The sequence below is a fragment of the Talpa europaea genome (genome assembly GCF_964194135.1).
Source record: "Talpa europaea genome assembly, chromosome: 7".
NCBI classification, from domain to species: domain Eukaryota; kingdom Metazoa; phylum Chordata; class Mammalia; order Eulipotyphla; family Talpidae; genus Talpa; species Talpa europaea.
In genome coordinates, this window is record NC_140074.1 from 63,772,601 (window position 1) to 63,800,180 (window position 27,580).

Below are 27,580 nucleotides of genomic sequence, written 5' to 3' on the forward strand. Positions count from 1 at the left end.
TGTTACAGGGCAGGAAGAGGGGCACCCCAAAGCCCGCAAACCTGCCTGCTCTAAATAGGTTCTGCCATCTGCCTCATCAGCACAAAACATATGCGACTTTAATGAAAAGGAACTTTAATACAATCTGTAAACAATACAGGAAAGGCAAAGAATATAGTTTCTAAATCAAGCACTCCAAGTTACCCATCCCCTCGTGGGTAAAAGTCCACCCAAGCAGGGTTGGCCCAGAGCAAGGCGCCAAAACCTGCCCCAAGTCTAAAGCACCTTCTAGCGGGGACCCATAGAACAGGGTCAGAAACAGACAAATTTGGGAGGAAAAGAGCAAAATCAAAATCAAGATAAAAGCTGCCATTGTCACCTCCCAACCACATCTGTGTCACCCAGTCCACGGCCAAAAGGCAAGTGCAGTTTCTTCACGTGTCTCTCGGCTCCATGCGCCATCTCCAGGTCTCCTTCTGGCTCCATCCTGCTTCCTTCCTTCCTCCTCTCCTCTGCAGCTGCTTCTCTTCTCTTTACTCCACCCTCCTTTGGAGCAGGGTGGGGCAGGAAACCTGGAACTGCCCCTTTTCCTGGGGACCACCCTGTTACAGAAGGGTCCCAGGAAGCAGGGAGACACCTTGGGACAGGAAACATGAGTGGCTATGCCGAAGCAGCCCCTGATCTCAGGAAATTCCCTTAACCTCGGGACCTCATTGTCCCCATCTCACAAATAAGACGAGACTATCAATAGGCATCATTTTGTCAAATGTGTGTCGGGCCAGAGCCTGTGGGGAACATTACAGAGAGTCCTGTGCATCTGGTGTGATATCCACTCTGTTGCAGTTGAGGAACAGGCCTGAGGGTTAGGAGACTCTTCCAGTGAAGCAAAACCCAAGTCAGACTGGGACAACAGGGCATGGAACCTCTCAGCTCTGAGAGCCCTCTGTCCAGGTCCTGGGTGCTTTCGTGGCTGTGGGGGGGCAGGGGCAGTGGGCCTGCCGGCTGCCTCCCAGCTTTGTTTGGTTTGACCTAGGTTTAGGGCAGAATTGGCAGAGGCCGGCTGACTAGCATTTCTGGCTTTGGGCCTGTGGCGAGCCTGTGGCTGCACTTTCCTAAGGGGTGGGCGGTGTCAGGCAGCTGCCATCTTTGGGACAGCCCCACCCACTCACACCCCAAGGAAAGGGGAAACTGTGCCTGGTCCCCCACAGGACCATTCAGCGACAGCCCCGGAGGATACTAGTTGTGCTTCCTGCACCCTAACCTGTGCTCCAGCCGCTAGCCAGGAGTATCAGAGGCAGATGGAGGTTTGCCCCAGGGGAAGGGTGACTTGAATATGGGGCACCAGTTTGCTGGCTGGGGATGGGATGGGGTGGGGTTGGTTTTTTCTATGGAGAATGCTCTCTGATGGGCGGGGTGGTGGTGGGGAGGGAGACAGGCTGCTATGGGGACTGAGATCACAGGAAGGTTTGGGAAGAAGGAGCCAGAAAGCCCAGGCTGTAACCCCAGCCTAGCCCTGATTTGTGTGGAGTGCCTTTGGCAAGTCCCTAGGGGACTCTTAGCTCAAGGGCGGGGCTTTCTTCAGTCTGATGGGGCTCAAATTTAGTCTTTAGTTTCCAGCTGAGATCACAGTCGCCAACTTTGATACTGGGTGTCTGACAGAGTTTGCTTCTTGGGGTCGGAGGGGCAGATGTGCTGCTGTTTGAAGTCCATGAACTCAGCATTTCCCTCTAGAGCTGTTTTTTAATCACTACGACTACCACTGCCACCATCATCCTGCTTAAGAGCTCTGTCCTCGCTAGAGTCTATTTTCCTGGTTTGTCGTTTGGGCACATGGTTTACCCCATGTAATAGGTGAAGAGCTTGAAATCCAGAGCTTTAGATTCAGTGGCTGGCTCTACCTCCCACGCCCTGTGATTCCACGCTGGTCCCTGCTCTCTCTGAGCCTCTGCTTCCCCATCTGTATGGTGGGAATTTGGGGTCGCTGATGTTTCAGGGTTGGAGGCAATGAGGTCTGAGGGGTCCTCGGGTGGAGGAGGGGCAGCAGGATTTCTAGGGCAGAAAGTCTACGGGATGGGTGGACACCTGTCTTTTGCTGAGCCTGGAGCCAGACCCTGATCAGGACATCCTGGAATCTTCTGAGGCTTCCCCTCCTGAGCTCAGCCACACTTTCTGCTGGGTGTGGGGAGGGGCATTCACTTTTACACTCCCAGGTGGTGCCTCTTACTCTGTGCTTTCACATCCTCTCTGGCTCTCCCAGATGCTGGTGTGACTTGTGGGTACAGCGCCTTGCAGCTGCCCTGAGCCAGGCTGGGCCGCTGATCCCCAGATAAGAGGCCCAGCCGGGGCTACCCCATCAGAGACTCTCCAAGGCACACACATGCATGCACGCACACACACATTGCTACATACCCATCCGGTTCTCCAGTCTGTGCGGTATCTTTCTCTTCCATTAGTTCCAGGTGGGTATAGCCTCTTCGTGGACAAAACCTTACTTGGAATCCTTCTGGCACCAGTATTCCAAGTCCTTGAGTATGCTGAGGGGTGAGCCCAGGCTGGGGTTCTTCTCCTCCTATGTGGCTGTGGCAGGATGGACACTCCTCCTGGCTCTGAGCTCTGATCTCCATGGAAGATAGCAGCTCTTGAGATTTCATCAAGGATGCCGTTGTTGCCTTTGCTCATGAAATGTGTAGTAACTTAGCAGAAACTCCAGGGGTTGTGAGGGTCGTGTGCAAGGCAGGAAATGCTTTCTTTTGTATGTGGAACTGCTCCAAACACACCTTTGAACACCCCCGGGGGGATGACCCCTCAGTGAGGTTTCCTGAAACAGGGTCATTTCCTTGGTGTGAACAAAGTTTTGAACGTCTAGTTTCATTCTGGTTACTACTTTCCGAAAGATACGTAAATATTCAGAGCGAGTTCTTGTTTGAGGATTTCTATTTTTAACTTTGGCTCAGGGGCCTCCCCGGTGGCACAGTGGGTTGAGTGCCGCACAGTTAAAGCTGTCCGCAGCCTCTGCAGTGTGGGTTCGATTCCCGGCCAGCCACGGAGAAACCCACATGGCGCGGCAGAAGTCTCCTTGTGGGTCTTGCCAACCCACATGGCTGCTCCCCTCAGCAGTGTCTTTGGTCCGTCTGCCTGTTCTGCTCCCCCTCTGTCTCTGGTGAATCCTCTTACCCTCTGGTGCCTCTGACATGTACCCCTGTTCTTGTATAAATAAATAAATCTTTTAAAAAAATGAACTTTGGCTCAGGTAGATCAGACCTTCTTTGAGATTGCTCTGATTTGGCATATGGTTTGTTTTTGGTCCATGAAAGCAGAGGCTGCTTGTTTCTGCCTTTAGGAGGAAGCAACTTTGCCTCTGTTTCCTTTTCTGTAAATTGAGAAACATGACACTTCCTTGGAAGGCCCCTGGGGAAGATTACAGATTATTTAGGGGGTTAATCTGGCATAGTCCCTGGCACACAATAGGAGATGGAGTGGTTACTACTTCCTCATCTCCCCCGAATGACAAAATATGATTTTGATGAAGCAGAAGGTTCAAGGAATCCCTAAAACCCCAAGGGTTTTCAGGTTTCCATGTGGCACTTTGGTTTTCAAACTCTGGGGTGTGGTGTGCGGGGTATGGGGTTCAGACCACTGCCTGGTTCTGGCTCAGCCTCTGTGTGCAGTGCGCGCATCTTATAGCCTCCTGTTCTGAACCCTTCTTGTTCTCTCTTTGTTCCCCAGATGTTTGAGCCGGAAATCGATGAGAAGAGGGAGATGTCCGTGGAGGAAGGGAAGGGGCCAGGTGCTAAGGGGTCCCTACCCAACAAGGACCCCTCTCCTGGCCAGGAGTCTTCTCCTGGACAAGGTTTTCCACCCAATAAGGTCTCAGAGTCTTCTGGCCAAGAATCAGGGTCCAATGAAGACTCAACTTCTTGCAAGGAAGGCCCTTCAGGCCAAGAACTTGCGCCAAGCAAGGAATCTCTACCAGGCCAGGAAGTCCCTACAGCCCCAGATCTCCCTCCCTGCCAGGACCTTCCTACTAGGCAAGAGCCCCCTCTTAGCCAGGACCTCCCTAGCACTCAGGACCCCCCTACCCATGATCTTCCACCCTGTCAGGACCTGCCCCCCAGCCAGGTGCCCCTGCCAGCTGAGGTCCTTGCTAAGGAGACCATGAGCTCTGGGGACCCCCCAGCAGCTACTGGGGACCTGCCCGTGGCTTCCAAGCGTAACTTTGTGATCCCTGAGGTCCGGCTAGATAGCGCCTACAGCGAGGTAGGGGCAGAGGGGGGAAGCTCCGGCGAAGAGGAGGATGCAGAAGAGGAGGGGGATGAAGGTGAGGAAGAGGAGGATGAAGATACGAGTGATGACAACTACGGAGAGCACAGCGAGGTCAAGCGCAGCAGCATGATCGAGACTGGTCAGGGTGCCGAGGGTGGCCTCTCTCTGCGGGTGCAGAACTCGCTGCGGCGCCGCACCCACAGCGAGGGCAGCCTGCTGCAGGACACCGGCAGGACCTGCTTCTCCTCCGACACCACGCTGCACTGCTCAGATGCCGAAGGCACCACGTCCACCTGGGCCATGCCATCGCCTCTCACGCTCAAGAAGGAACTGGGCCGCAATGGTGGCTCCATGCACCACCTTTCCTTCTTTTTCACGGGACATAGGAAGGTAAGGTGGTCAAGGGTGGGGGGAAAAGGGGAGCTTGAGGTGAGGGGATCCAGGAGCTGCAGGGAACAGGTAGTCACCTAGTTCCATCCCAGCCTTCCAGTGAGCCTTTTACCCCATGAACAGAGGATGAAACTGAGGCCCAGAAGGATAAGGAAGGCACAACCAGACCTTAAATCCATGACGTTCTGTCTCCTGACACTGTGTTCTTACAGTCCATTGTACTGCTGGTCCCCACAGAGAGCAGAGCAGGTGTGGCCTAGCCCAGGACGCTGTGTATTTGAACTACAAGGTCTGAGATAATAGCTAGAGAAACAGTTACAATTTAGACTTGGTCTGGGCTGAGGCAGACTAGAAACCCCTTAGCCAGCAACAGTGACAGCCGTATTTATCCCATGTTAGGGTTGTCCTCAGCTAATTTCCATTAGCTTATTACTTCTCAGTTTAGCCCTATCAAGTAGATATGATGGTTGTGCCCTTCTCACAGATGAGGAAACTGAGGCATAGAGAGATTCTCTTGCTTGTACCAGGTCTCACAGTTTATAAATGTCTGCACCAGAATTAGAATTTGGCTCCAGTGCTGAAGCTCTTAAACCCCTGCTATTTGCCTCTTGCAAATATTTATAAATAAATGGAAACGTGTTTATTGACTTCCTGCTGTGTGCCGAGTCCTGTGCTCTGTGCCACAGCAGGAACCACAAAAAATGTGAGGCCAACATTAGCATTAGTTCTCTGTGTGGGCGGGACAGTGGTTAAAGAGTAAAAAAATCGTGTTGTGGCCTCGAAACCCATTAACTACCTTGCGTCTGGGCTCAGTTCCTTATTTACTGTGTGGCCTTGGGTGAAGGCTCCTCTGAGCCTTCTCTGAAAAGCATTCACATCCCAAAGTGGCTGAGGACGAACCAAAGAACTGCTGCCTGGTGGGCATCAGGTAGAAGCTGGGCAAAGGTCGTTGATGCACTAACAGCCAGTGCAGAGCAAAGCATCGTTATGACAACTGCTGTGAGGCTGGGTCGGTGAGGGTGGTCAGTCCCAGGAAGGCAGCTGACCTCAGAGATCTGGGAGTTCAGGGAGGAGAGTCCTTGGGGATGGCTTCTGGAGAAAGATGCTCCTCAGCTTGGCTGCAAAGACTGAACAGATTTTGAATAAACAGAAAATTCCGTGAAAGAGGAAATGACCTGGACAAAACTGTCTGTGGAAGCCAGGGCAGGGGATTCCTAAAGGAAGGGATGGTAGATGTGTGACCTTCCTGTCTATTTTTCAACCAACGTGGACAAGACTAATTAATGGAAAGCCTTCTCAGCTCCTCAGTCACTAGCAAGAAGGCAAACTTGGCACTTGAGAAGGCGCCTTCTGCTGAAAGGGGATCAGGCAGAAAGGACTGGCCGGTGTGCCCCCAGGAAAAAAGTCTTAAATTTGGGGCCCAGAAATTGGGCCCCTAATCCCAAAGAAACTGGGGCTGGGTCCCCAGGAAGCACATGAGGTTCTTAAACTCTGATGTGCACTGAAACTAGAGGAGGAAGTTATTAATCAGATTACTAGTCCCCAAATTCCAGATTTCTGGAGTTGGAATTTCCAGGGTAGTACCCACACCCTCTATTTTAAACAAACCTCCCCCCATCCCACCCCCAAGATATTGTGGTGTTCTCTATTTAAGGGGGGACTTCCCTCTTAGGGCATTTCTTGATGCAGCTGCTTCAGAAGAGTCCACTCACACTCACTCAGGCCAGGCCTAGATGCTCCTCTCTGGAGGATGCTGAGGCCCAAGGGCCCACAACCTGCCCTGGGACTCCCCATCCTGATCCCCACACCAGACCCTTCCAAGTTCTGTCCCTTCCCCCCTTGCGCCAATGCAAATATTTATACACAGATAAATTCACATGCATACATGCCCTTCTGGTTCCTTACACCAGTTGATCTCAGCTCTTATATGGAGGCAAATGCTTCCTCTTGGGAGTCCAGCAGGCCTGGACTAACTGTCTCCCAGCTTCCCCTTTGGTGTCAGGGTTCCCACTAGCAATCCCCCATCCCCAATGCACCCTCTTTGGGCCCATTGCTTCCTTTTTTGGTTTTGAGCAAACTGATTTGTAGAGGCCTCAGAGGCTGCCCCCAGCTCTGTGGTGGCTGCCCTTCAGTGTGGCCCTTTCGCATTCCAGGCTTCAAGTCTTTCATTATCGTTCACATCTTGTGTCCTCCCGCCAGCTTCAGGAAGAATCCTGATCTTGTCAAGGGACAGTGAGTTCTGTACCCTCACCCAGGTCTTATCCATCCCTCACTGGCGGTGGGTCTTGGGCAAGTCCCTGCTCTTCTTTGAGCCTCACCAGTGAGATGGGCACGGTAATAATACCTCCTTCACAGGGCTGCTGGGAGGATTAAATAGCCCCATTTGGGTACGGGGTTGAGGGCAGTGCCTGGCGCTCAGCGTCTGCAGTTGCTCCATAAACAGGAATCATGTTGATGGAGATGAGGGTGAGGAGGAGTGGCAAGAGTATAACAGTTACCTCCACAGTCCCAAGTACCTCTAGCTCCTAATCTGGCCGTCACGGCTCACTATCAGGCGGGACCAGTTGGACTTGTCATTCAGTAGAGAACCTAAGGCCCAGGAAGAAGTGAGACACTGAGGCACCTGGACAGTGACCTCACCTTCATCCAGCGTTCTCTGGTTCTACCCCAGACCTGCTCCTCTTGCTGCTGAGAGGCAGTGGAGGGGTGCTGGCAGGCAGGGGAGACAGCACGTCCCCCTATTACTCCCATCTTTCCGGCTTGGACCTCGCTTTCCCAGGAATGTCAGCCAATGCTGACAGGCCACTGTTTCCAGAAAGAGGAGAAGAGGAAAGGGGTGATATTTTCAGGCTTATGGAGTTGAGCAGACCCAGGTTCAAGTCCAGCTCCACTTCCTGCTTCTTGGTGCTGAGGCCTTGGCCGAGTTTTAGCTCTCTCTCTGAGTTTCAGGTTTCTCTTACAAAATGGGAGTGCTAAGTCTTCATGGACTTGTCCCAGGGATTGAAGAAGATTGCAGTAGACAGAAAGTGCTGTGCCTGTGTCAGTGATCCTGTCATGATGTGGAAGCCAGGAAGGCCAGCCAGGATTGGTGAGAACTTGGGCTGGTCCTGGTGCTTCTGTGTGGCTAAACTGAGTCTACCCCAGAGGCAGGATGCCTGTCACTGGCTGATGGCTCCATGTTGCCCATCCTGCTCTCTTGGACTCTGAGCAGTTAAAGTAGGAGTGTCTGAACCAGATTGACCTGAGAGATAGTCTGTTCAGGTGACCTTACGTTGGACCTTCTGAGGCCCAGTGAGGAGAGACACCCCACCCCCCACAATGCCCCACACACCGCCAAGGTTACCCCCTGGGTCACCCAGGGGTCTGGCTCCTTGCCCTGAATTGAGTTGTCTTGCAGTGCCCTCTGCTGCCAGCTGCCCGTCTTGATGGCTGCTCCCTGGCAAGGCAGAGCCTCAGGCCCAGGGTCTGAGGAGTCCAGCAGGCCTGGACTAACTGTCTCCCAGCTTCCCCTTTGGTGCCAGGGTTCCCACTGGCAGGATGCTGCCATTATATTCCATCCAAGCCTGACATGGCTCACTCCAGTGAGAAGAGCAGAAGCCATTGTCCCACCCTGGCCAATCTCCCTTCTCTCTTCTGGCTGCAGGAGACTGGCTAGGGCAGAGGGTTGTGGGGGCAGAGGCCTAGCCTGGAGGTCAGATATGAGGGCCTCTATACTGTTCCAGCTCTAACATGTGACAGTACCTTCCAGCCTTCTGTTTTAGAAAAGCTAAAGAAGTATTATGTCCTATGTCTGAACAAATAAGTAGAACCTGTGTTTCCACAAGGTACTGTGGGACCTACCAGGCTAGGCCTGGTCAGAAAGGGCAGCCAGGCTTGGCCAGGCAACCCCAGAGGTCAGATCAGGAGCAACAGGGAAACCACAGCAGGCCCTGCATCACCATGGCCTCTGGAGCCTGAAATTCTCTGCTACCTCCAGACATATATGACAGCTGCTCTGGGCCTCAGTGTCCTTAGCTCTAAGCTGTTTGAATTATCACAGAGGTTAAATAGGATAAGTTGAGCACAGTGCCTGACTCATAGATAGTGAGTGCTCTACAAACAATAGCAGTGTCCACAATAGCACTCCCTTATCAAGGGCTACACGTGCCAGGCACTGGGCTGAGCACTTAGCCTGTGTTAGCCCAGTGATTCCTCTCAACAGCTCTGTGAGGTCAGTCCATGATTACCCTCATTTCGCAAATAAAGAAAGGAAGGCAGAGAGGAGATGCAACTTGGCTAAGGTCAATTAGCTAGTAAGTGACTAAGCTAGGAGTCCCATCCAGGCAGCATAGGGCCTACATACTTAGCCACTGCTGTTGTTATAGTTACAATAAGAATGAGATTTCTCCAGCTCCCAGTGCTGAAGGTGGCTGGGTGAGAGCTGGTCAGGCCCCAGAAAGTCCTGCTGACAGTGAAGGGAGGCCCGGGTAGTTCTGGGCTGTCTCCATTTGCCTTTCAGCACAAGGTGGGGGTCATGCAGTGTAGCGCAACAGCGGGAGCAGATGCTGGATGCTGGGTGCTGAGCAGGCCGAGCTGTAGCCTCTGGAGAGGAGCCTGGGGGCCCACTCGGGGGCTAGAAATCAGAACCCCGATTTTCCATCTCAGTTTCTTCTCCTCCTGGCCCGCAGGCCCCTCTTGGTGCCTGGTTTCCCCGGCTGCTCCGGGGGCACATTCCATGCGCCTGGCCCCTCAATCAGGTCGACTGGCTTGAGTCTGTCCCTGCCGAAGATGACCCCCTCCGAGCAATGGGAGGAAGAGCCCATTTCCCAGCAGTGCAGAGGCTGGGGGTGGCGGGCTGGGCGGGAGTGGTCCCCAGGCCCATTGTGTGGGGCCGATAAAGTGCGGAAGCTGATGTTAGAATGGGAGGAAGCCCAGCGCCTGCGGCCCTTTCCCACGGGTGGGGGCTCCGGCCACTGCCTCACCAGGTCATTGTGACCACAGCCCGGTGTGCAAGGGATGCCCGCACTAACAGTGGGCAACAGACAGCCCCTGGTTGTTGAAGGCACAGTGTGCCAGGCTTGGGCCACTGGGGCCCAAATTTAATCCTGGCGTATCTGCCCGTTGGAAAGTGGGTGGCCATCTCCAAATCGGTGCTACAGCTAAGGAAGCTAAAGCTGAGAGTGAGAAAACCTCTCTGAAATTGGTGGAAACAGGCCCTGTACCCATGCCTGGAGTGACAAACCACATCGGTGTGTGCCTACATGCGCACGTACACACGCATGTTTACAATCCTGGTAGCACAGCATACTCAGGAAGGAGGCGGCTACTCCCCTGACTCTTGCACTGAAAACATTCAAAGTGTGTCCTATCCTTGCATTTGAGGAACAGTGTCCTCTGGTGGAGAAACACAGGTCTCAATTCAACCAGAATTCCAGCTGTCACTTAGGTGCAGAGTATCCTTGAGCAAGCGACTTAATAACTTCTTTTTTTAAAAAATTTATTTATTTATACAAGCACTGGGTACCGTCAGAAGCGTGGGAGGGTGAGAGAATTCACCAGAGCCAGAGCGGGGAGCAGAGCAGGCAGACTGATGAAGTACACTGCTGAGGGGAGCAGTGGGCGCGGCAGGAGAGGTCTGCATGCCATACGGGACCCTCGCCGGTGGCCGGGGATCGAACCGGTGCTACAGAGGCTGTGGGCATCTTCATAGCCCAGCGCTCAACCGCTGTGCCACCAGGGAGGCCCTTAATAACTTCTTGAGCCTCCTTTTACTTTATGGGCTTAATATAAAGATGAATGACAGTTTCTGGACTCGGCCCATTTGCGGGTCAGCCCTATAGTGTGAATTCCATAAATGAAGTTTTTACTCATCTATCCACCCATTGAGGAAGCTCTACTGGCATTAGGAGGAGCTCCTCCCTGCTGGCTTTATCTGGAAAAGGTCACTTTTCTTTCCAGAATTATCACAACATTGATAATTATCACAACAAAGCTCATCTTTGCTTCATAAATGAGGACACTGAGGTCCAGAGTGGGACTCATGAGGATTCAGGACTGAAATCCGCACGTGGCTGCCTTCTGTCTTGTCTTGGGACACAGTGTCCATGGCCAGCCTACCCCAAGGTGTAGCTCCTGTGCCATCTCTGAGTATTTTTGGGGGTCTTGCTCTGGGGTAGCACTGTTGGGGCCCTGGGTCTCCCACAGGGGCAAAAGGACAAGCATAGACAGGGCTAGCGAGGCAGAGGGTGGCCCTCATAGAGATGGGGGCAATCTAGAGTGGTCTGGAAGAAGGAGGAGTGCAGAGGAGGAGGTAGAGGCTGGGGAGGAGTGGAGAGAGGGCATTCCAGCAGGGAGCACAGCAGAGGTAAAGCAGGGAGAGGGCTGTGGAGTACATAGGCTGTGGGCTGCCAGGGGACACTGGGGGATAAAGTGGCAGGTCTTGAATCAAGCAGTGAGGGCCTCAAGACCACTGTCAAATTCCCTCCCCCCTTGATTAATTTATTTGACAAATTTTTTTTTTTTAAGATTTACTTATTTATTTATACAAGCACTGGGTACAGCCAGAAGCGCGGGAGGGTGAGAGAATTCACCAGAGCCAGAGCAGGGAGCAGAGCAGGCAGAAGGACCGAAGCACACTGCTGAGGGGAGCAGCGGGCGGCAGGAGAGGTCTGTCGCGCCATGTGGGACCCTTCTCCGGTGGCCAGGGAGCAGCCGGGGATCGAACCGGCGCTGCAGAAGCTGCGGGCAGCTTCGCAACCCAGCGCTCAACCGCTGCACCACCAGGAGGCCCTATTTGACAAATATTTATGAGATCTTTAACATGTGTGAGGCAGACAGAAGCTGTACTTTTTTTTTTTAAAAAAAAAGATTTATTTATTTATTTATACAAGCACTGGGTACAGTCAGAAGCGCGGGAGGGTGAGAGAATTCACCAGAGCCAGAGCGGGGAGCAGAACAGGCAGATGGACCGAAGTACACTGCTGAGGGGAGCAGTGGGTGCAACAGGAGAGGTCTGCACGCCATGTGGGACCCTCACTGGCGGCCGGGGGTCGAACCGGTGCTGCAGAGGCTGCGGCACTCTTGGGAACTGACAGTGGGGCAGAGGAGACCGATTTGGAACACGTCATTTTGTGTGTGGTGGAGACCTCCAAAGGGGTGAGGGGCACGAATGTGGTCTAGCAGTCAGGGAGGGCTTCCCAGAGGAGAAAGCATTTAAACTACTTACCCAAACTCTAGGTATTTTCCAAGATTGGAGGAAAAGGAAGTGGGAAAGTCACAAAAGCAGCCTTCATGGAAGGAATAGCACATTTGAGGGCCTAAAGGGGGAGACAGGGCAGGTGAAGACGTTTTTCTGATCGGAGGGCAGCTCAAGGAGGTGGCAGGAGCAGGGGTCAGGCTGGAAGCATAACTGAAGGATTTGTATCTGCTATTAAAATGGAATGTACTGCCCAGACCTTAAGCTGATAGATTCTGTATGTCATGTTACAGAGTTTAGACATTATCCCAAGGGCGCTAGGGAGCCATGGAAAACTTTCAGGCAAGAGAGGTGCTCTTAGGCTTGTGTAAGTTCATCTTATGCACAGCTGTCCAATCTCAAGTGTCATTCAAACCTCAGAATCCTAAGTTAGTCAGTCATTGAAATCTTGATTTTGAAAATAAGATCTAGAGGCTCAGAGGGATAGCAACTCTGAGGTCACACAGCGGAATCCCGACAGGACCCCTGATCTCCAGCCTACAATAGGGACTGCCATCACGACTATGTCTTTGGCTTCTGCTCCCTAGCTGGGTGCCTAGGTGCACCAGGAGAACCCTCTGGCTAGAGGTGCTGTCAGGCTGGCTCCAGTACCTGCATAAGCAGCTCCCCATTGCATGGTCTTCCTCCCTTCCCTGTTCTGCAAGTGGTGGGAAGTTTGGGAGTGAGGTGGGCTGGCTCTCGGAGCTCTTGGATCCGCCAGCCTGTTTTTGCTCAGACAGCAGCCTCTGGATGCCCAGATCACAGCATGTCTTTCTTTTCTCTGCAGACGAGTGGGGCCGACACAGTTGGGGACAATGATGAAGGCTCCCAGAAGAGAAAGAGCAAAAACTTGTACGTTGGATAGCTCCGCCCTGGCAATCAGGGAGGCTCCCTGCACCCTTCTTTCTTCTCTACTCTTGGGCTTGTCTCTCCTTCAAGGGTACAGGTGGGGAGAAGAGGCTGCCCCAGTCCTGCCCCGACAGACAGTGAGCAATAGGATCTTAGGACTTAGCAGTGGCCCTAGGGTGGGGTCAGCAGGGCCTTGAGCATTCTGCAGTGCCCTCAGCAGCCACCCAGTGCCAGGCAAGGTATTGATTCAGCACTTGGAAGTCACAGGAAACAAAGCAGACACAACCCGCTAGGTTGCCCTGGCCTCAGCCCAACCCTTGAGTCTAGCAGACGCTGAGTGACCTCAGAGGTTTCCTTGCTCCCTGTGGGGCTATGAGTAACCTGAGACAGGGCTGAACTGACCCATTAAAGGGATTCCCCTTTGTCCTCGTGCTTTTGAAGGCTAACAGTCTCTGGCATGGCCAGGAGGGGGCGCTGCTGGTCTAGATAGCTTAATCCAAGGCTTTCTGGCCAGCTTCAGGGCTCCTTATACTTTCATTGTGGAGGTTTGTGAGAGTGCCAGTGAGCTGGAGGCGTGGGGGTTCTCCTCAGGACTCTTTGTACCCCAACACCCTGGATACTGCTTAGTGGAATAGAGAAGAAGGAAGTAGGGTGTACATGGTGCCAACCCTTTTGGGGGAGCCCTTCCCATATGCCTCCTGCAAACTTCTTGCTGTCAACCTTGACTGGGGTCCACTACCCTAAAAGACCTTTCTTGCCCCCAGTTCCCCTGTACTCCTCCGGCTTCCTGCAGAAACTGCAGGCTTCTCTCAATTCTTGAACCAGGAACAATAGCGCTTTCTAGGGAAGGAGAAATGCACTAGCAAAACAGTCCTCTGCACCAGCCATCTGGTTCAGGCTGCTATGGGTGTTGTTCCCAGGGGTGAAACAGTGGCGGCATTGGAAGTTGTCCAGGGTGCTGGAGCTGTCCTGGTCCACCAACTCTGGCTGCCCGCCAGAGAAGGCGCTGCCTTTTGAATGCCTGAAGCTCACATTCTTAAAAGTTTATTTAACTGAGGGCTCTTAGAATCCAGGATAATAAAACTAACTGATATTTATTGTGCCAGGCACTGTTCTATGTACATTGGCATATGCCATAAAATTTAACCTTTATCATTTTTCCTTTTTTTTTTCTTATTTGTCCTGTTTTACAAATGAGTAAACTGAGCAGAAAGAATTTCCTTGTCCAAGGTCACACAGCAAGAGGTAGAGCTAGAATCTAGCATGCAGCTCCAAAAATATATATTAACACATTGTATTAATTAAAATCAAAACACATCAATAGTGTATTACAATACAATAATATTTTTTTCTTTAGAGCCTATTTTTCAGCTCAATGTAGAGCACTCTGAAGGCGTCCCTTTCCACAACACCTCTGTTAAGTGGCCTTTGAACCCCTGTTGACGGGCGCCCGTTCTCCACAGGCCAATCATCCTGTCTCTTCATGACTGGAGAAAAAGTGCTTGTTCCTTACGTGGATCCTTGTTCTGCCTCTGGGCCCACGTGGCACATAAAGGCCCCTCTGACTGCTACTGCGGACTTCTAAGATCCCTTCTGAGGATCTGTGCACTGCAGCCTTGAGCCAGCCTGGGGGCAGCTGGGCAGGAAGAGAAGGCTTGGCCCCCTCTGGCCAGTGCCTGGTAGGCTCTGAGCTGGCAAGGGTCCACGTGAATGGAGGTGCCTGCAGGCTGGACCTCAAGCATACCCCTGACCCCTCTCTGGGCTTCTGTGTCCTCACTTGGTTTGGGCCTGGAGCAGTGGGCTCTCAGACAGAGGGAGTCCCCAGGAAGCCCTGCTGTCTCATTCCAGCCACCCAGGCCACGCTGAGCCAGGCTGATCCCGGGACTCCTGGGCTTTGTCTCATTGGCATGGAACTTGATAGAGTAGGGTCCCCATCTCAGGGCCACCACTCCAGACCCTCTGGACATGTCGGGGTCAGCGCCTTACCTTACCTGAAGTTTATTTTGCCCCGACACTGTTTGATATGCGTATTCTCCTTGCCTTGAAGCAACTCCAGCATGCCTGTTTGACAGATGAAACTGCCTGATATCCAGAGAGGTTAGGGAACTTGAGCAAGGGCACACAGTTGGTGGTAACTGCTGGAGCTGGGATTTGAAGCTGCCCCCAAGAGTCACTTCCCCTAATTACACGAGGTGTCCCCTTAGTCTCAGCACAGTTTGAAGCTGGAATAACTTCAGAAGTATAAATCATACAAATTTACACAATGCAAGGCAAAGTTGAGTGAGTGAAATTTCTTTTACACTTACTTAGCTGATGGCTAATTTTAAAATTTTAAATTTTCACTCCGGGTTCCAGGCAGCGTTTTTTACCTTCCATTAGAAGAATGGGGACCAAAACTTCGAACTGAAAAATTATCTTTCAAAAAGCACAAATCTAAATGTGCGTTAAAAAAGAAATGCAATTACATTTTTTCAGTGGCGTTTTTCCAAGGTTACAGCATTTGTACTTCTGAAGTGATTCTGGTTTCAAGTTGTACAAAGACCTCCGGACAAGCCTGCAAATTCATGGGGGCTGTCCCGGAGCCAGCGACTGAAGCTGGGGGGCTGGCTGGCTGGAGATCTTGTGGAGACACCTCTGCTGGGGGCCTGGGGACCAGGGTGGGGGGGCTTCAACCTCTTTCTTGCCAGCTTCACTCAGCTCTGAAATCCGCTGCCCGGGGTGGGGGTGGGGGGTGTGCCAAGGCTAAAAATGGTTCTGGGCTAAAAATAGCCCGTCCCGCCACTCCGGTGGGCAGGCCCTCCCCGCCCTGGCTCCTACCCTCCCGGCAATTTGCTGACTTGTTTTCTCCTCCTTCCCCTGGCGCTGCCATGGTAACGGGGAGGCCGGTCACAAATAACAGGGTCTGGCTTCCTGCCGGGGCGGGCCCCAGAGGCTGCCCCTCGCAGACACATGCCCCTTTCCGGGCTCCCTCTCAGGGTTGGCCGGGAGGGATTTTTTTCCGCTCCACCTCTTGTCCCGCCCATTTCCTGGCTCCTCCCGGCCGAGTCCCAGCCCGGCCTGTGCCTGGCCGTCCAGTCGTCCGGCTGGGATCCCGGCGAGCGCTCGGCTGCTCCCGCCCCTTGCTGCCCTGGGCCCTGGACGCGAGTGGGAGTCGGGAGCCCAGGGTGCTCCCTGCAGACCCTCCCTGGGGCCCCGAAGGGGGGCCCTGCAGAGATGCTGCGAGGCATGTACCTCACACGCAACGGGAACCTCCAGAGGCGGCACACGATGAAGGAGTAGGTGCCCCAGCCCCAGCCACACCCTCCACACCCTGAATTTGCAGGGATTGAATGTGCCAGGCTGACCGAACACCTCCTCTGCTTCTGCCCCCAGAGCCAAGGACATGAAGAACAAGCTGGCCATCTTCAGGCGGCGAAACGAGTCCCCTGGGGCCCAGCCAGCGGGCAAGGCAGACAAAATGATGAAGTCCTTGAAGTAGGTACTCCCTGACATCCCTGACCCCCACCCCCCCATTCTTACAGGTCTCTGGGAGAAGAGGACTCGGGGGGAGAGGGGGGTTCTGTTGGCTTGACCATGCTCTGGAGGAGATGGAGGTTCTCTTTGAGGGAACCTGGTACCCACAAACAGCAGTGCTGAGGACCGCAGCCAGGAATGGAGGTGGGGATTAGATGTGATGCCGACCCCCAAAAAAGGGGTAGGCCCCCTCTTGGTCTCGTCAGTCAGGCTGCCACCTGGGCCAAGGTCTGCTAATGGAGACTGCCCAACCCCAGCCACCCCACTTTTCCCAGCCTCACTGAGCCTTCACTACACCCCTTACCTTGTCCCTCAGGCCTACCTCGGAGGAAGCCCTCAAGTGGGGCGAGTCCTTGGAGAAGCTGCTGCTTGACAAATGTAAGTGGGGGCCAAGAGGCCTATTTCCCTCTCTATCCTATTTTCTCCCTCCTCTCTCCTTCCCACTCCCACACTCAGGATTTGCCTTGTCCTGGACAGGTTGCCTTTCCCTCGCTTTTGGGCCCAGCCAGGTGTCCCTGGCGTGGGAGAGGCCGAGGCCTTTGGTCTGGTCTTGGAGCTGGCTCCTGCCAGCCCCTCCCCATCCATGGGAGCTGGCACTGCCTGAGAGAGGCCCTTGGGACCTGTGTGCTCATACCCATATTCCCAGAATAACAATAAACATTTCCATGTACTGGGAGCTTATACTGGCCAGATGTGCCCATCGTCTCACGGGCAGGACCTCCTCTGGTCCTACAGGCTCCGGGAGCTGAGGCTGATGCGCTCCATTTTACCGATGAGGAAACTGAGGCAGAGATTGGGGGAAGACCTGACCACGGCCCACAGAGAGGCAATGGCGGGGGTGGTGCCATAGCCCAGAGCTCCTGGCTTCTGGGAGTGGGTCATCTTACTGAACTCCTAGCATCTCTACCCTAGAGGCCCAAGGAAGGTATGGTGGGGCTCCCTAGGGCACAAGGGTCTGGTTCTGTCTCTAACTCCAGGGTCTGCACTTTCCCTTGCAGATGGGATAGCAATGTTCCAGAACTTCCTTCGCACTGAATTTAGTGAGGAGAACCTGGAATTCTGGCTGGCATGTGAGGACTTCAAGAAGGTCAAATCACAGTCCAAGATGACAGCCAAAGCCAAGAAGATCTTTGCTGAGTACATCGCAACCCAGGCTTGCAAGGAGGTAGGACCTCAGCCTGGACCCTCAGGCCTCCACACCCCATGGCCAGGGGTCCCTCCATGATTGGAGGAGCCTGACAGTCTCAGGGAGGAGCTCAGGAATGGAAGAGGCCAGAGTACCTAGGGTAGAAAGGAAGCAAGCTGGGCTCAGGGGAAGGAAGGAATTCTGCGGATATAAGCAACGGCCACCATGAAGGCGCTGTGTACCAGGTGTGTGCTCAGCCCTTTCTATGCGTGTCTTTAGCCCTCATGAAAACCTGCAAAATAGGTTTTAATGTTATCTTCACTTTGAAACTAAGGAGATGGTCCCTGAGAACCTAAGCACAGTAGCTAGTACCTATTGAGCGCTTACTGTCTGCGAAGTCCGAGGGGTTGATCTATTCCTTTAATCCCTATCTAGTTATTAAGGATGATCTGGCTTGATTTTTACAACCCTTTGAGGACTCCTGTTATTCCTAGCCTGTAGATAAGACCACCGGGGCTCAGGGCACATCAGTGATTAGTTTAAGGTCACATTCCTCCATGTGGCAGTGCTGAGACTGGCACAAGCAGCCTGACCCCAGACTTGGTTTTCAGACCCCACAAACTACCAGTGCTGCAGTAAGTGACCAAGCCGGACTGGAATCCACTGACTCGGGGTTCCACTCTGAAGCTTGAGATGGGCAGCTGAGTCCCTGTCCCCCATTCTCGGCCCCCAGGGTCAGCCCCCTGACCATGCCACCCTCCTATTCGGCAGGTAAACCTGGACTCTTCCACGCGGGAGCACACCAAGGGCAACCTGCAGAGTGTCACGCGGGGCTGCTTCGATCTAGCACAGAAGCGCATCTTTGGGCTCATGGAAAAGGATTCATACCCACGCTTCCTCCGCTCGGACCCCTACCTGGACCTCATTAACCAGAAGAAGATGAGTCCTCCACTTTAGGGGCTGCCAAAGGCACTGTTCACACAATGCAGGCCGGGACCCCCCCCCAGCTGCCTCCCTTCCCTCTGCAACAGAGGGGGCAAGCACGCCTCCCGGAGGTGTCTGTCTGGAGGAGTAGAGGGACTGGCCTGGGCGCGGGGGGGTCCCCACTGTACCGGTACAAGGGGGCTCCAAGGCCTTGGCAGGTTGGAGACCCTGGCTGAGCCAGATCCAGAGCTGCTGTTCCCTGCTAAGGAGACTCTGAGTTGACCAAGTTCCTCAAAGAACTGGCTGATGTGGCAGAGGACCCCGAGCTGGCCTCAGGGGTCCTCTATGGGTCTCGCAACTCAGACCCTTGCCTGGGTTTTATTTATTTCAACAGCACGTTGTCCTGTAACGGGACACCTTTGCCTCATCAGTTTTCCTAATTTACAAGTGCAATATTTTATCCACTGCCTTGTGAACAGCCACCTTACAGAGAAGGTGAGCACCACTTTCCAGCATCAGGGGATTCCTGGTCCTCGGCACCAGTGACAGGCAGCTGGGTCTTCTTGCAGGGCCTGAGGGGCATGGACTGCAGTCTGACCTCTCACGGATTCCAGCAGCTCTGGGTCAAGTGTCCCTTGTGGCTCTGGGAAAGCTTGGCGCCCTCATACCACCTGGTAGCCAAGTCTCAGAGTAAATAAAATATTATTTCTTGATGTGTGTGGTCCTGGTTTTGAGACCCGGTAAATGAGGACAGGAGGGTTGGTGACTGGACTGCCAGTCCAGCTTCTCTCCTGCCATCACCTGACTCATCCTGGAGCCACAGACATGCTACCCAGTGGGAGCTGCCCTGTGGGCCAGGAGCTCTGCCGTGCTCACTCCATTCCCATCTCTGCTTCTCCACAAGCCTGGGGAGGGGGTTTGTCCCCACTGTATAGACGAGGAGAGCACAGTCCAGTGATATAAGGTGACTTGTCCAAGGCCATACAGTTGGCAAACAGCAGAAACAGGGTCAGCCTAATCCTGTGTCTGGCTGGCCGTTCTCTAGAGGATGGAGTTCGCCTGCACCTCCCCTGGCTATGTGGCCTTCAGCAAGTTACTTCACTTCTCTGCCCACCACACCGGGGGGTCTAGTAGGACTTTCAGATGGCACAGAGTTGGCTGGCAGAAATGGGTGAGGCCTTAAGGACAGGAGTTGCTGAGAAGTTGCCAGGAGGTAGAGTTCCCATGAGTCTCTGTGGCCCTGGGGAGGGCTTCCTCCCCTGTGCCTAACAGAGGTGCAAATTTAGGAGTATCCTGGTCTGAAGCCACACTGCAAGAGAGGCCCTGAAGCACTTACCTAAAGGGGAAGAAGAGAGACTGGAACTCAGGCTAAGCTGATGCTAAAGCTCACCCTGATCCTCATACCTCCAAGCTGCCAGAGTCTGGGGCCAGTGGCCAGGGCATGACCTGCAGCAGGACCTGGCTCAGCTGGGCTGGCGTAAATCCAGATGGGATTGCTGCAGGCGGCCAGGGGCCCAGTCTCCTTGCATCTTATTCCCTGCGTGGGGACCTGGGTTCAGGTCTCCCCACTGGAGACTTGGGAATGCAAAGGACATAGGACTGGGTGTGCGCTCTCCTCCCTACCTCCCCTCACTGGCCTTCCTGGGCAAGGCCCGTTGTCTCCTCGTGTGCCCCGGCACAAGAAGGGCATCTGGGGGCCTGGTATATAGTAGGTGCTCAGTGCATGTTACAACCTTTTTCCCTGGACCTTTTTCTTCAGGAGTGGGGCTTGGTCTCGGGGGCCTGGGGCTGTGCCTGCCAGTGAGCTCTGCTGGCACCGTAAATGGGGCGGGGCTTCCCCACCTTTTGAGCCACCTGTGCCTCAGGTGGCTACAAGCTGAGGCCAGCAGAGCTCTGCTCCTGATTCAAACAAGGGTACCTTTCAGGTGTTGGCCAGGCCTGAGATGTGGGGGCCTGACCACTGGGAAAGCTGAGGACTGCGCTCTCACTTATGTTCCCCCGAAGATGACTTGGGCAGAGTTGGCCACAGAACCCACAACTTCCGAGTCCCAGCCTGGCCTGACCTCTCCGTGGCTTCTTCTTGGAGGAGACACTGGGCCCTGGACACTCACCTTCCCTTTCTTTAGGTTCCTGGGATTTAGCCTCAGGTCAGACCCTTCACCTTTCCTTCCCTCCTCCCCCAAGTTGCCCTGGAAACCAAAGTCTAGGAGAACAAAGTCAGGCAGATGGAATTCCCATTTCAGAAGGCCCCACTGCCTGGTTTCCATTACTCACGCAGGTCCCTCAGCCTCAGAGCAGCTTTGGCTGCAGAGAACAGCTGGAAAGCCGACTGGAACCACGCCTGGATGCTCCTGCCCCGGCCCAGCCTGGGCTCCCCTAGGGGTATACACCTCCCCCCAAATCCAGTGTTTGGAATGGACCCCACTTTTCTTTCACAGGCCCGCTGGTCTATGTCTGGCGAGCCCAGGCTGGTCAATGAATGTTCTGGGAGCGATGAGGTCATGCTGTCAGCTCTCTCCATCCCACAGGTGGGAAGACTGAGCACAGGGAGGGAAGCAGAGATGGAGCCCTGTCCACACTACTTCCTGCTCTCTGTGAGTCTATGAATAAATCATGTGATCTCTCTTTGCCTTGGTTTTTTCATCTCTAAATTGTGCGTGTTGGCATCTGCCCCAAGACTGCGATGGCTCAGTGAGGTGGTGCCTGGGACATGTTTAGCCCCAAGCCCCTCACAGGGATGTGCTCCTTCAGTGAGAGCTGCTGGCAGCGCAGGCGTCACTCAGGTGCATGGGGATGGGCAAAGCCCATCCTTCAGTGACACAGGCCTGGCTCTAGCCTGATCAGAGCGTCTGGGGAGACTTTAGCCTCAGACCCCACATCCCTGTTGTAGGGTAAAGAGAATGTCAGGCTTTTCTGCCCTTCGGCCATCAGGAGAGATGATGGATCCTTGTCCTGAATGCATGCCTGATGGCGGGCACCTGGAATAGGGTGTGGGCATAGGTAGATGGGATTCAGCTGAGCTAAGACTGTGCTTTTAAGGGCGGCGTCACGGGAGGACGCCAGCAGCACCAGCAGCAGCAGTAGCAGCACCAGCAGCAGCAGTAGAACCTGAAGGAGAAGCCGAAGCAGAAGCAGAGAACGCCAGAGAGCCCAGATAGAGTAAAGGCCTCCCAGCCCCCCAGCCAGCACCCCTGCCTGCCATATGCCTGGTGAACCCCAAATAAAAGACCTGCAAAACTACTGAGGACTCTGACTCCTCCTTTACCCGGTCTGCATGGGATCAGAAAACCTGCACTGTGCCCAGTCTGGCCCTTACACCTGTCCCTCCAGGAACAGTTTTGCCGGAAGACAAAGTCAGTTTGTTCCAGGGAGTAAGTCAGAAATAGCCCGTCCCTTTGCCGCTGCCAGTCGGCTTGGCTGACTACCTGGAGATGGCACGGAAAGAGGGCACCGCTGTGTCCTTGGTTGGATGTCCACAGGAGGGGCTCAGCCTGGCTATGCCAACGTCGGTGCCTGGAGGAGGCCTGTCTAGTCCCTTACATCCTAGGCCTCCTGGCCTGGTTTGGGGCAGAGAGGGCCTCCCAGACTCTGTCCAGTCCATACTGCTGCTCAGCTCTGGGTCCCTTCTTGGGTTTCTGCTTCAATGACAGGGAACTTGTTACCTTCTGACACAGCCCAGGAGGGCCTTTGAGCCCCTTAGGGGCTGGGTGTGGGGTTCTAAAGTTCTTTCCCTGTGCAGTTGGGATCCTGGGATGGTGTGGGGCAATGGAAACAGGTCAGCTGTAGCCCCTGTGGTTCATCTGCCCCATCAGTCCCTAAGTCTCCCCAGACCCTCAGCTGCACTCCCTTAAGCTTAGCTCACCCTCATCAGCCTCCTCTGAGCTCCCTACCCTCGCCTCCCTTGTCACCCCCTGGCCCTCACCTGCTGTCTCAACCTGGTAGCAGTCCCTCCCACGGAATCTTACCCTAGAAAGCCTCTCTGATTTAGTACTCTTCCCCCCCAAATCTAGCCCCACACCCCTGTCTCCCTCCCAGTGCTCTCACACCCCCAAGCAGCAGGCCCTGGCCTCAGAGAAGTGCTTGCTAGTGTACTGTTGTTTTGCTTACAATTGGCAACATCTGTGAAACATCTGGCTTTGCCTGTCCTCTTTCTGACAGGAGGGAAGGCTCTTGCCTCTGGGGTGCCCTTTTCTTGGGTTGGAGTAGAAAATGGGGTTGAGAAAGAGCTGAAGAGGTGATGGGGGCTGCTCGACCCACTGGGCATGAGGGCATGCCTAGGGCTGGGGAGAGCAGGGCCAGGTTGCAAACGAAATCTCATTGCTGTGGTCACAGAGGGCATTCCATGCCTTATCGCCAGCATCCTCACAACAGGCTGTTTTCATTGAACAAGTGAGAAAGTCAAGGTTCAGAGAAAGTGGGTAAGTACATCATGGCTGATCAGGTATTGGGAACCCTGATCACCAACTTCCAGGCAGCCTCACCACCGGCCTGGACCTGGATCTTTGCACAGTCTAGGAATAGTGCAAATTTGAGTGGCAATATGGTCATGAGCTGAATCTCAGTTCCCTTTGAGCTTTGAGACATGTCTCCTGGCCTCTCTGAGTCTTAATCTTCTGATCTATAAAATGGGAATAAAATGGGAATAAAATGGTCCCTCATGGGACCCTCGTGGACTCAGTGGGGTAATATGTCTAAACCCTCAGTGTGCCAGCCTCGGAGGGGTGCCCCACACGGGCACAGCAGTGAGGTCAGACCAAGCACCAACCAGCTGCAAAGAAGGAAGCCACCCCCGCATCTGCTCAGGGGCCAGTTTCTAAACCAGACAAACCATGACTCAACAGCCAGGGCAAGGACCCAAGAGGGCAGGGTTGGGCCCCAGTCCCTGTGGGGGCGCAAAAGAGTCTTTACCTGCTGTTTCAAGGGTAATTGAATAGCATCTAAAGTCAGGTGGTTGGTCTGACCCCAGATCTGTCTCAAATCCCTTTGTGTGATCCTAGATGAACCCCCAGTCCTGCCCTTCTCTTGGTTTCTTTTTCAGGAAAACATGGGAATCAAACTTTTCCTTGACTCTGAGGACCTTCAAAGAGACAAATGGTGCTTGGTGTGTTATGAGGTGCTGGGAGCCAGGCCAAGTGTGCCTCTGTATGGGGGTGTGTGTGTGTGTGTATTGTCAGGACACACACACACACACACACACACACACACACACACACACACCCCGAGCTGTAGTCAGAGGAGCCCCTTCCAGGCCCAGGGGCTGAGGTCAGTTTGCAACCAGAGGGTATAAAAAAGAGGAAGAGGATGAACAAAGGTAAAGCTGGCTGACCCCGAACTGGAGGGAAGGAAACGCTGCCCAGTTTTGCTCTGTTGTCAGTTTCGGGCAAACCCTTCCCTCACAGGGCCTCAATTTTTCTATCTGAAAAACAACTACAGAATGTTCAAAATTCACCACAACAGTCCTCTTATTCTGACTCCTCAGGCTGTATTTGCTTCTTGCCCTGCCATGTTCTCACAACTGGAGCTGGCAATAGTATAGGGTCCAGGCGCTGGACAGAAAACATAAGAGAGAAGATTGTGTCTCACATAAAGGAAATTCAGATTTAAGTAGCCCAGGACTGTGTGGTGTCTCTTTGATCATCAGAAACCCTAATTTCTATTTTGTTGCTTTGCCATCCTCAAAATGTAACTTCTATCTCATGTCCGAAATGGCTGCTTGAGCTCCAGCCATCATTTCTGTATTCCCGTTAGTGGGCAGTGTGAAAAGGGCAGGTAAAGGGAATGTCAGTTATTTCTTAGAGAAGATTCCCTGTCACATGACATTTTCTCTTACATCCCACTGGTCAGAACTTAGTCACATGACACACCTAATCCCTAGAGAGGCTGGAAATGTAGGACCAGAAAAAAATCATAGGTTCTATTACTCTAAGGTAATAGAAGGGTAGAAAATGTTGGGGGACATCTAGCTGTCTGTTCAGTCACCAACGACAGACATCCACCCTCTTAGAGCAGTGAGGAAGAGAGGGGGCAAGTGGGCCTGTGTTAGTTATTGTCACACTAGTGCTTCAGAACAAACCCCTCCAAATCCAGAGACTTAGGACAACAATCATCACACACACAAGCCTCCCTGAGGCTTCTGCAGCTCAGCTGGAGTCAACCGATCCCAGAGGAGCTGGGTGATGACTTGGCTCCTCGCTGTGGTTTCAGATCCACCCCATGTGACACGTCACCCCCACCTCCATTCTGTGGCAGGAAGGATCAGCCTCTCTACCTTGGGAAAATCCTCGCTGAAGTGAAAACAGCCCAGGGAGCTTTTTGAAATAATTGTATATTTTGAAATAATTTCATGTTTGCAGGAAATTACAAAGATCGTGAGATGGTACAGAGAGGTCCCATGAACATTCACCTAGTTCCCCCCATAGTTCCATCTTACATAACTTCAGGACAACATCAACACCAGGACTCTGACATGGGTACTATGTGTACATGGAGCTCTATGTCATTTTGTCACATGTGTTGATTATGTAACCACTACAAACATCAAGAGACAGAACATTACACCACAAAGATCTCCCGTCCCACAACCCCACCCTCCCTAGAGCCCAGAAACAGGAATCCGCTTTCCATCTATGTAGTTTTGTCATGCTCAGAATGGTATGTGAATGGAGCCATACAGTATGTAACCTTTGAGACTGCTTTTTTTTTTTTTTTACTTGTCACAATTTCCTTGAGATCCATCTAAGCCGTTGTGTGTATCAGTAGTTCAATCTTGTTTATTGCTGACTAGTGTTCCTGGTAAGGACGCACAGTTGATTTAACCATTCACCTATTGAGGGACATTTTGGTTGTTTCCAGTTTGGGGCTATTGCGTATAAAACTGTTATGAACAGTTGCATAGAGAATTTTTTATGGACATAGTTTTCACTTCTTGGGAATATAAATGTCTAGGAACTTCCCTGAGGGATTGTGTGGTAAATGGTTGTGTTTTAAATGTAGGATAGGTGTAGGATACGTGGTTACATCTCAAAGTTTTTTGAAAAATAATTCAATGCAGTGCTCGCTTCGGCAGCACATATACTAAAATTGGAACGATACAGAGAAGATTAGCATGGCCCCTGCGCAAGGATGACATGCAAATTCGTGAAGCGAAAAATAATTCAATGCATTTAGGATAGTCTTTAACTGGAGCAACTGGACATCCAAATGAAATAAAAAAGAACTTTCACCAAAACCTCACATCTTACACAAGAATTAACGCGAAATGGATTCTATGTTTAATCTAAAATGCTAAAACTTTTAGAAGAAAGCATAAGAGAAAATCTTTAGCACCTCAGGCTTGTTGAAAAGTTCCTAGACCTAACACCAAAAGCATGATACATAAAAGAGAGAAATGGAAAATTGAATTTGATCCTCATTAAAAAGACTTTGCTTTACAAAAGACAAGTTAGGAGAATGAAAAGACAAGCTACAGACTAAAATTATCTGCAAATCATGTATCTGACAAAGCATTCTGACGTCAAACATAGAAAGAACTCTCATAACTCAACCGGAAAAAAAGCAAATACTCTAATTAGAAATGGGAAAAAGATACAAAGAGACATTTAGCCAAAGAGAACATACAGTAGCAAAGAAGTACATGAAAGAATGTCTAATATCACAAGTTATTAAGGAAATGCAAATTAAGATCTGGGTGAGATATCCCCATACACCTGTTAGAACAGTTCAAATAAAATGTAGGAACGGCATTTAGTGTTGGCAAGGATGCAGAGAAACTAGATCTTGTGGTATTCCTGTTCAGGAAGATTTGTTAATTTCTTAAAAATTACACCTAGAATTACCATTTTATATTCCAACCAGCAGAGTGCGGGAGTTCCAATATTTTCACATATTAATGAGCCCTTGTCTTTTTAAAATTGTATAGCCAGGGCCTCCCCTGGTGTCGCAGCGGTTGAGCGCTGGGCTGTGAAGCTGCCCACAGCCTCTGCAGCACTGGTTTGATCCCAGGCTGCCGGTGAGGGTCCCACATGGCGCACAGACCTCTCCTGCCGTGCCCGCTGCTCCCCTCAGCAGTGTATTTTGTCAGTCTGCCTGTTCTGCTCCCTGCTCTGGCTCTGGTGAATTCTCTCACCCTCCTGCGCTTCTGACTGTACCCAGTGCTTGTGTAAATAAAATAAATAAATCTTTAAAACAAAGAATTGCATAACCATCCTAGGGGGTGTAAAGTGGTATCATTGAGTTGCTGTTGCACCTCTGTCAAAAATCACTTGGCCATATGTGTGCGGATGTCTTTCTAGATTCTCTGTTTTGTGCTGATGTTTCTATCGCTTTGTGAATGTCACACTGTCCTGATTACTACGGTTATTATATAAGTCTTGAAATTAGATAGAGTGAATCTTCCCCCTTTGGTTCCCCCCCGCCCCAAAGTGTTTTAACTCTTCTGGTTCCTTTGCCTTTCTGTGTAAATTTTAGGATAATCTTGCCTAACCTGCAAAAGTCTCCCTGAGATCTTGATATTAATTACGTTCAACATGTATCGCAATCTGTGGAGAACTGGTAAATATTGCCATGCAGGAGCGTGAAGTGTCTCCCCATGAATTTAGACCTTTGATTTCTTTTATTAGCATCTTGCAATTTCAGCATACAAGTGTTTTGTTAGATTTACACCCAAGTATTTCATTCTTGTTTTTAGTGATTATAAAGGATTTTTTATTTTAACTTCAGTTCCCATGTGTTTCATTTCAGATTATGGAAATACAATAGATTTTTATACATCTATCTCTAGCTTGTGACCTTCCTGAAATTACAGTTCTGGGAATTCTTTTGTGGACGCTTTGAGTTTCCCTACATAAACAATCATCTCATCTACCAGTAGGGATTGTTTTCTTTCTGATCTGTATGCCATTTTCCCCCCTTGATTTCCTTATTAGGCAGATTCCTTGTTCCAGGCACTAGGGAGGATGCGGGTGTGGGACAGGAGATCTTTATGGTGTAATGCTTCTGCATCTTGATTTTCTTAGTGGTTACATAATCTACACACATAACAAAATGACACAGAGCTCCATGTACACATAGTACCCATGTCAGAGTCCTGGTTTTGATTTTGTCCTGTAATTACATAAGATGGAATTATTGGGGGGCATTAGGTGAAGATTTGTGGGATCTCGCTGTACTATCTTTGTAATTTCCCGTGAACATGAAATTATTTCAAAATATAGAATTATTTCAAAAAGTTCCCCCAGTTGCTTTCAATTCATTGAGGATTTGCCTAAGGTAGAGAGGCCGACCCTTTTTTCGGTTTTTCACTGGTAAGCCTAATAGTAACAATA

At 52.0% G+C, this 27,580-nt stretch overlaps 1 protein-coding gene across 6 annotated transcripts in view; it reads left to right on the plus strand.

Moving 5' to 3' along the window:
* Window positions 1-18,290, plus strand: part of RGS3 (regulator of G protein signaling 3) — a gene marked incomplete at both ends in the record, with an annotated part of 117,433 nt that extends 99,143 nt beyond the window's left edge. For 4 of the 6 annotated variants that reach the window (XM_084238170.1, XM_084238171.1, XM_084238172.1 and 1 more), the window contains 6 exons: window positions 3,706-4,632; window positions 12,633-12,697; window positions 16,067-16,168; window positions 16,524-16,585; window positions 17,206-17,372; window positions 18,105-18,290. In XM_084238170.1, the coding sequence (XP_084094296.1) occupies window positions 3,706-4,632; window positions 12,633-12,697; window positions 16,067-16,168; window positions 16,524-16,585; window positions 17,206-17,372; window positions 18,105-18,290 (1,509 nt within the window). Of the gene's footprint in view, window positions 1-3,705; window positions 4,633-12,632; window positions 12,698-15,907; window positions 15,970-16,066; window positions 16,169-16,523; window positions 16,586-17,205; window positions 17,373-18,104 lie in introns of those variants that run through there. The other 2 variants (XM_084238174.1, XM_084238177.1) reach the window with 2 other exon arrangements.
* Between the last annotated feature and the right edge of the window lie 9,290 nt (window positions 18,291-27,580).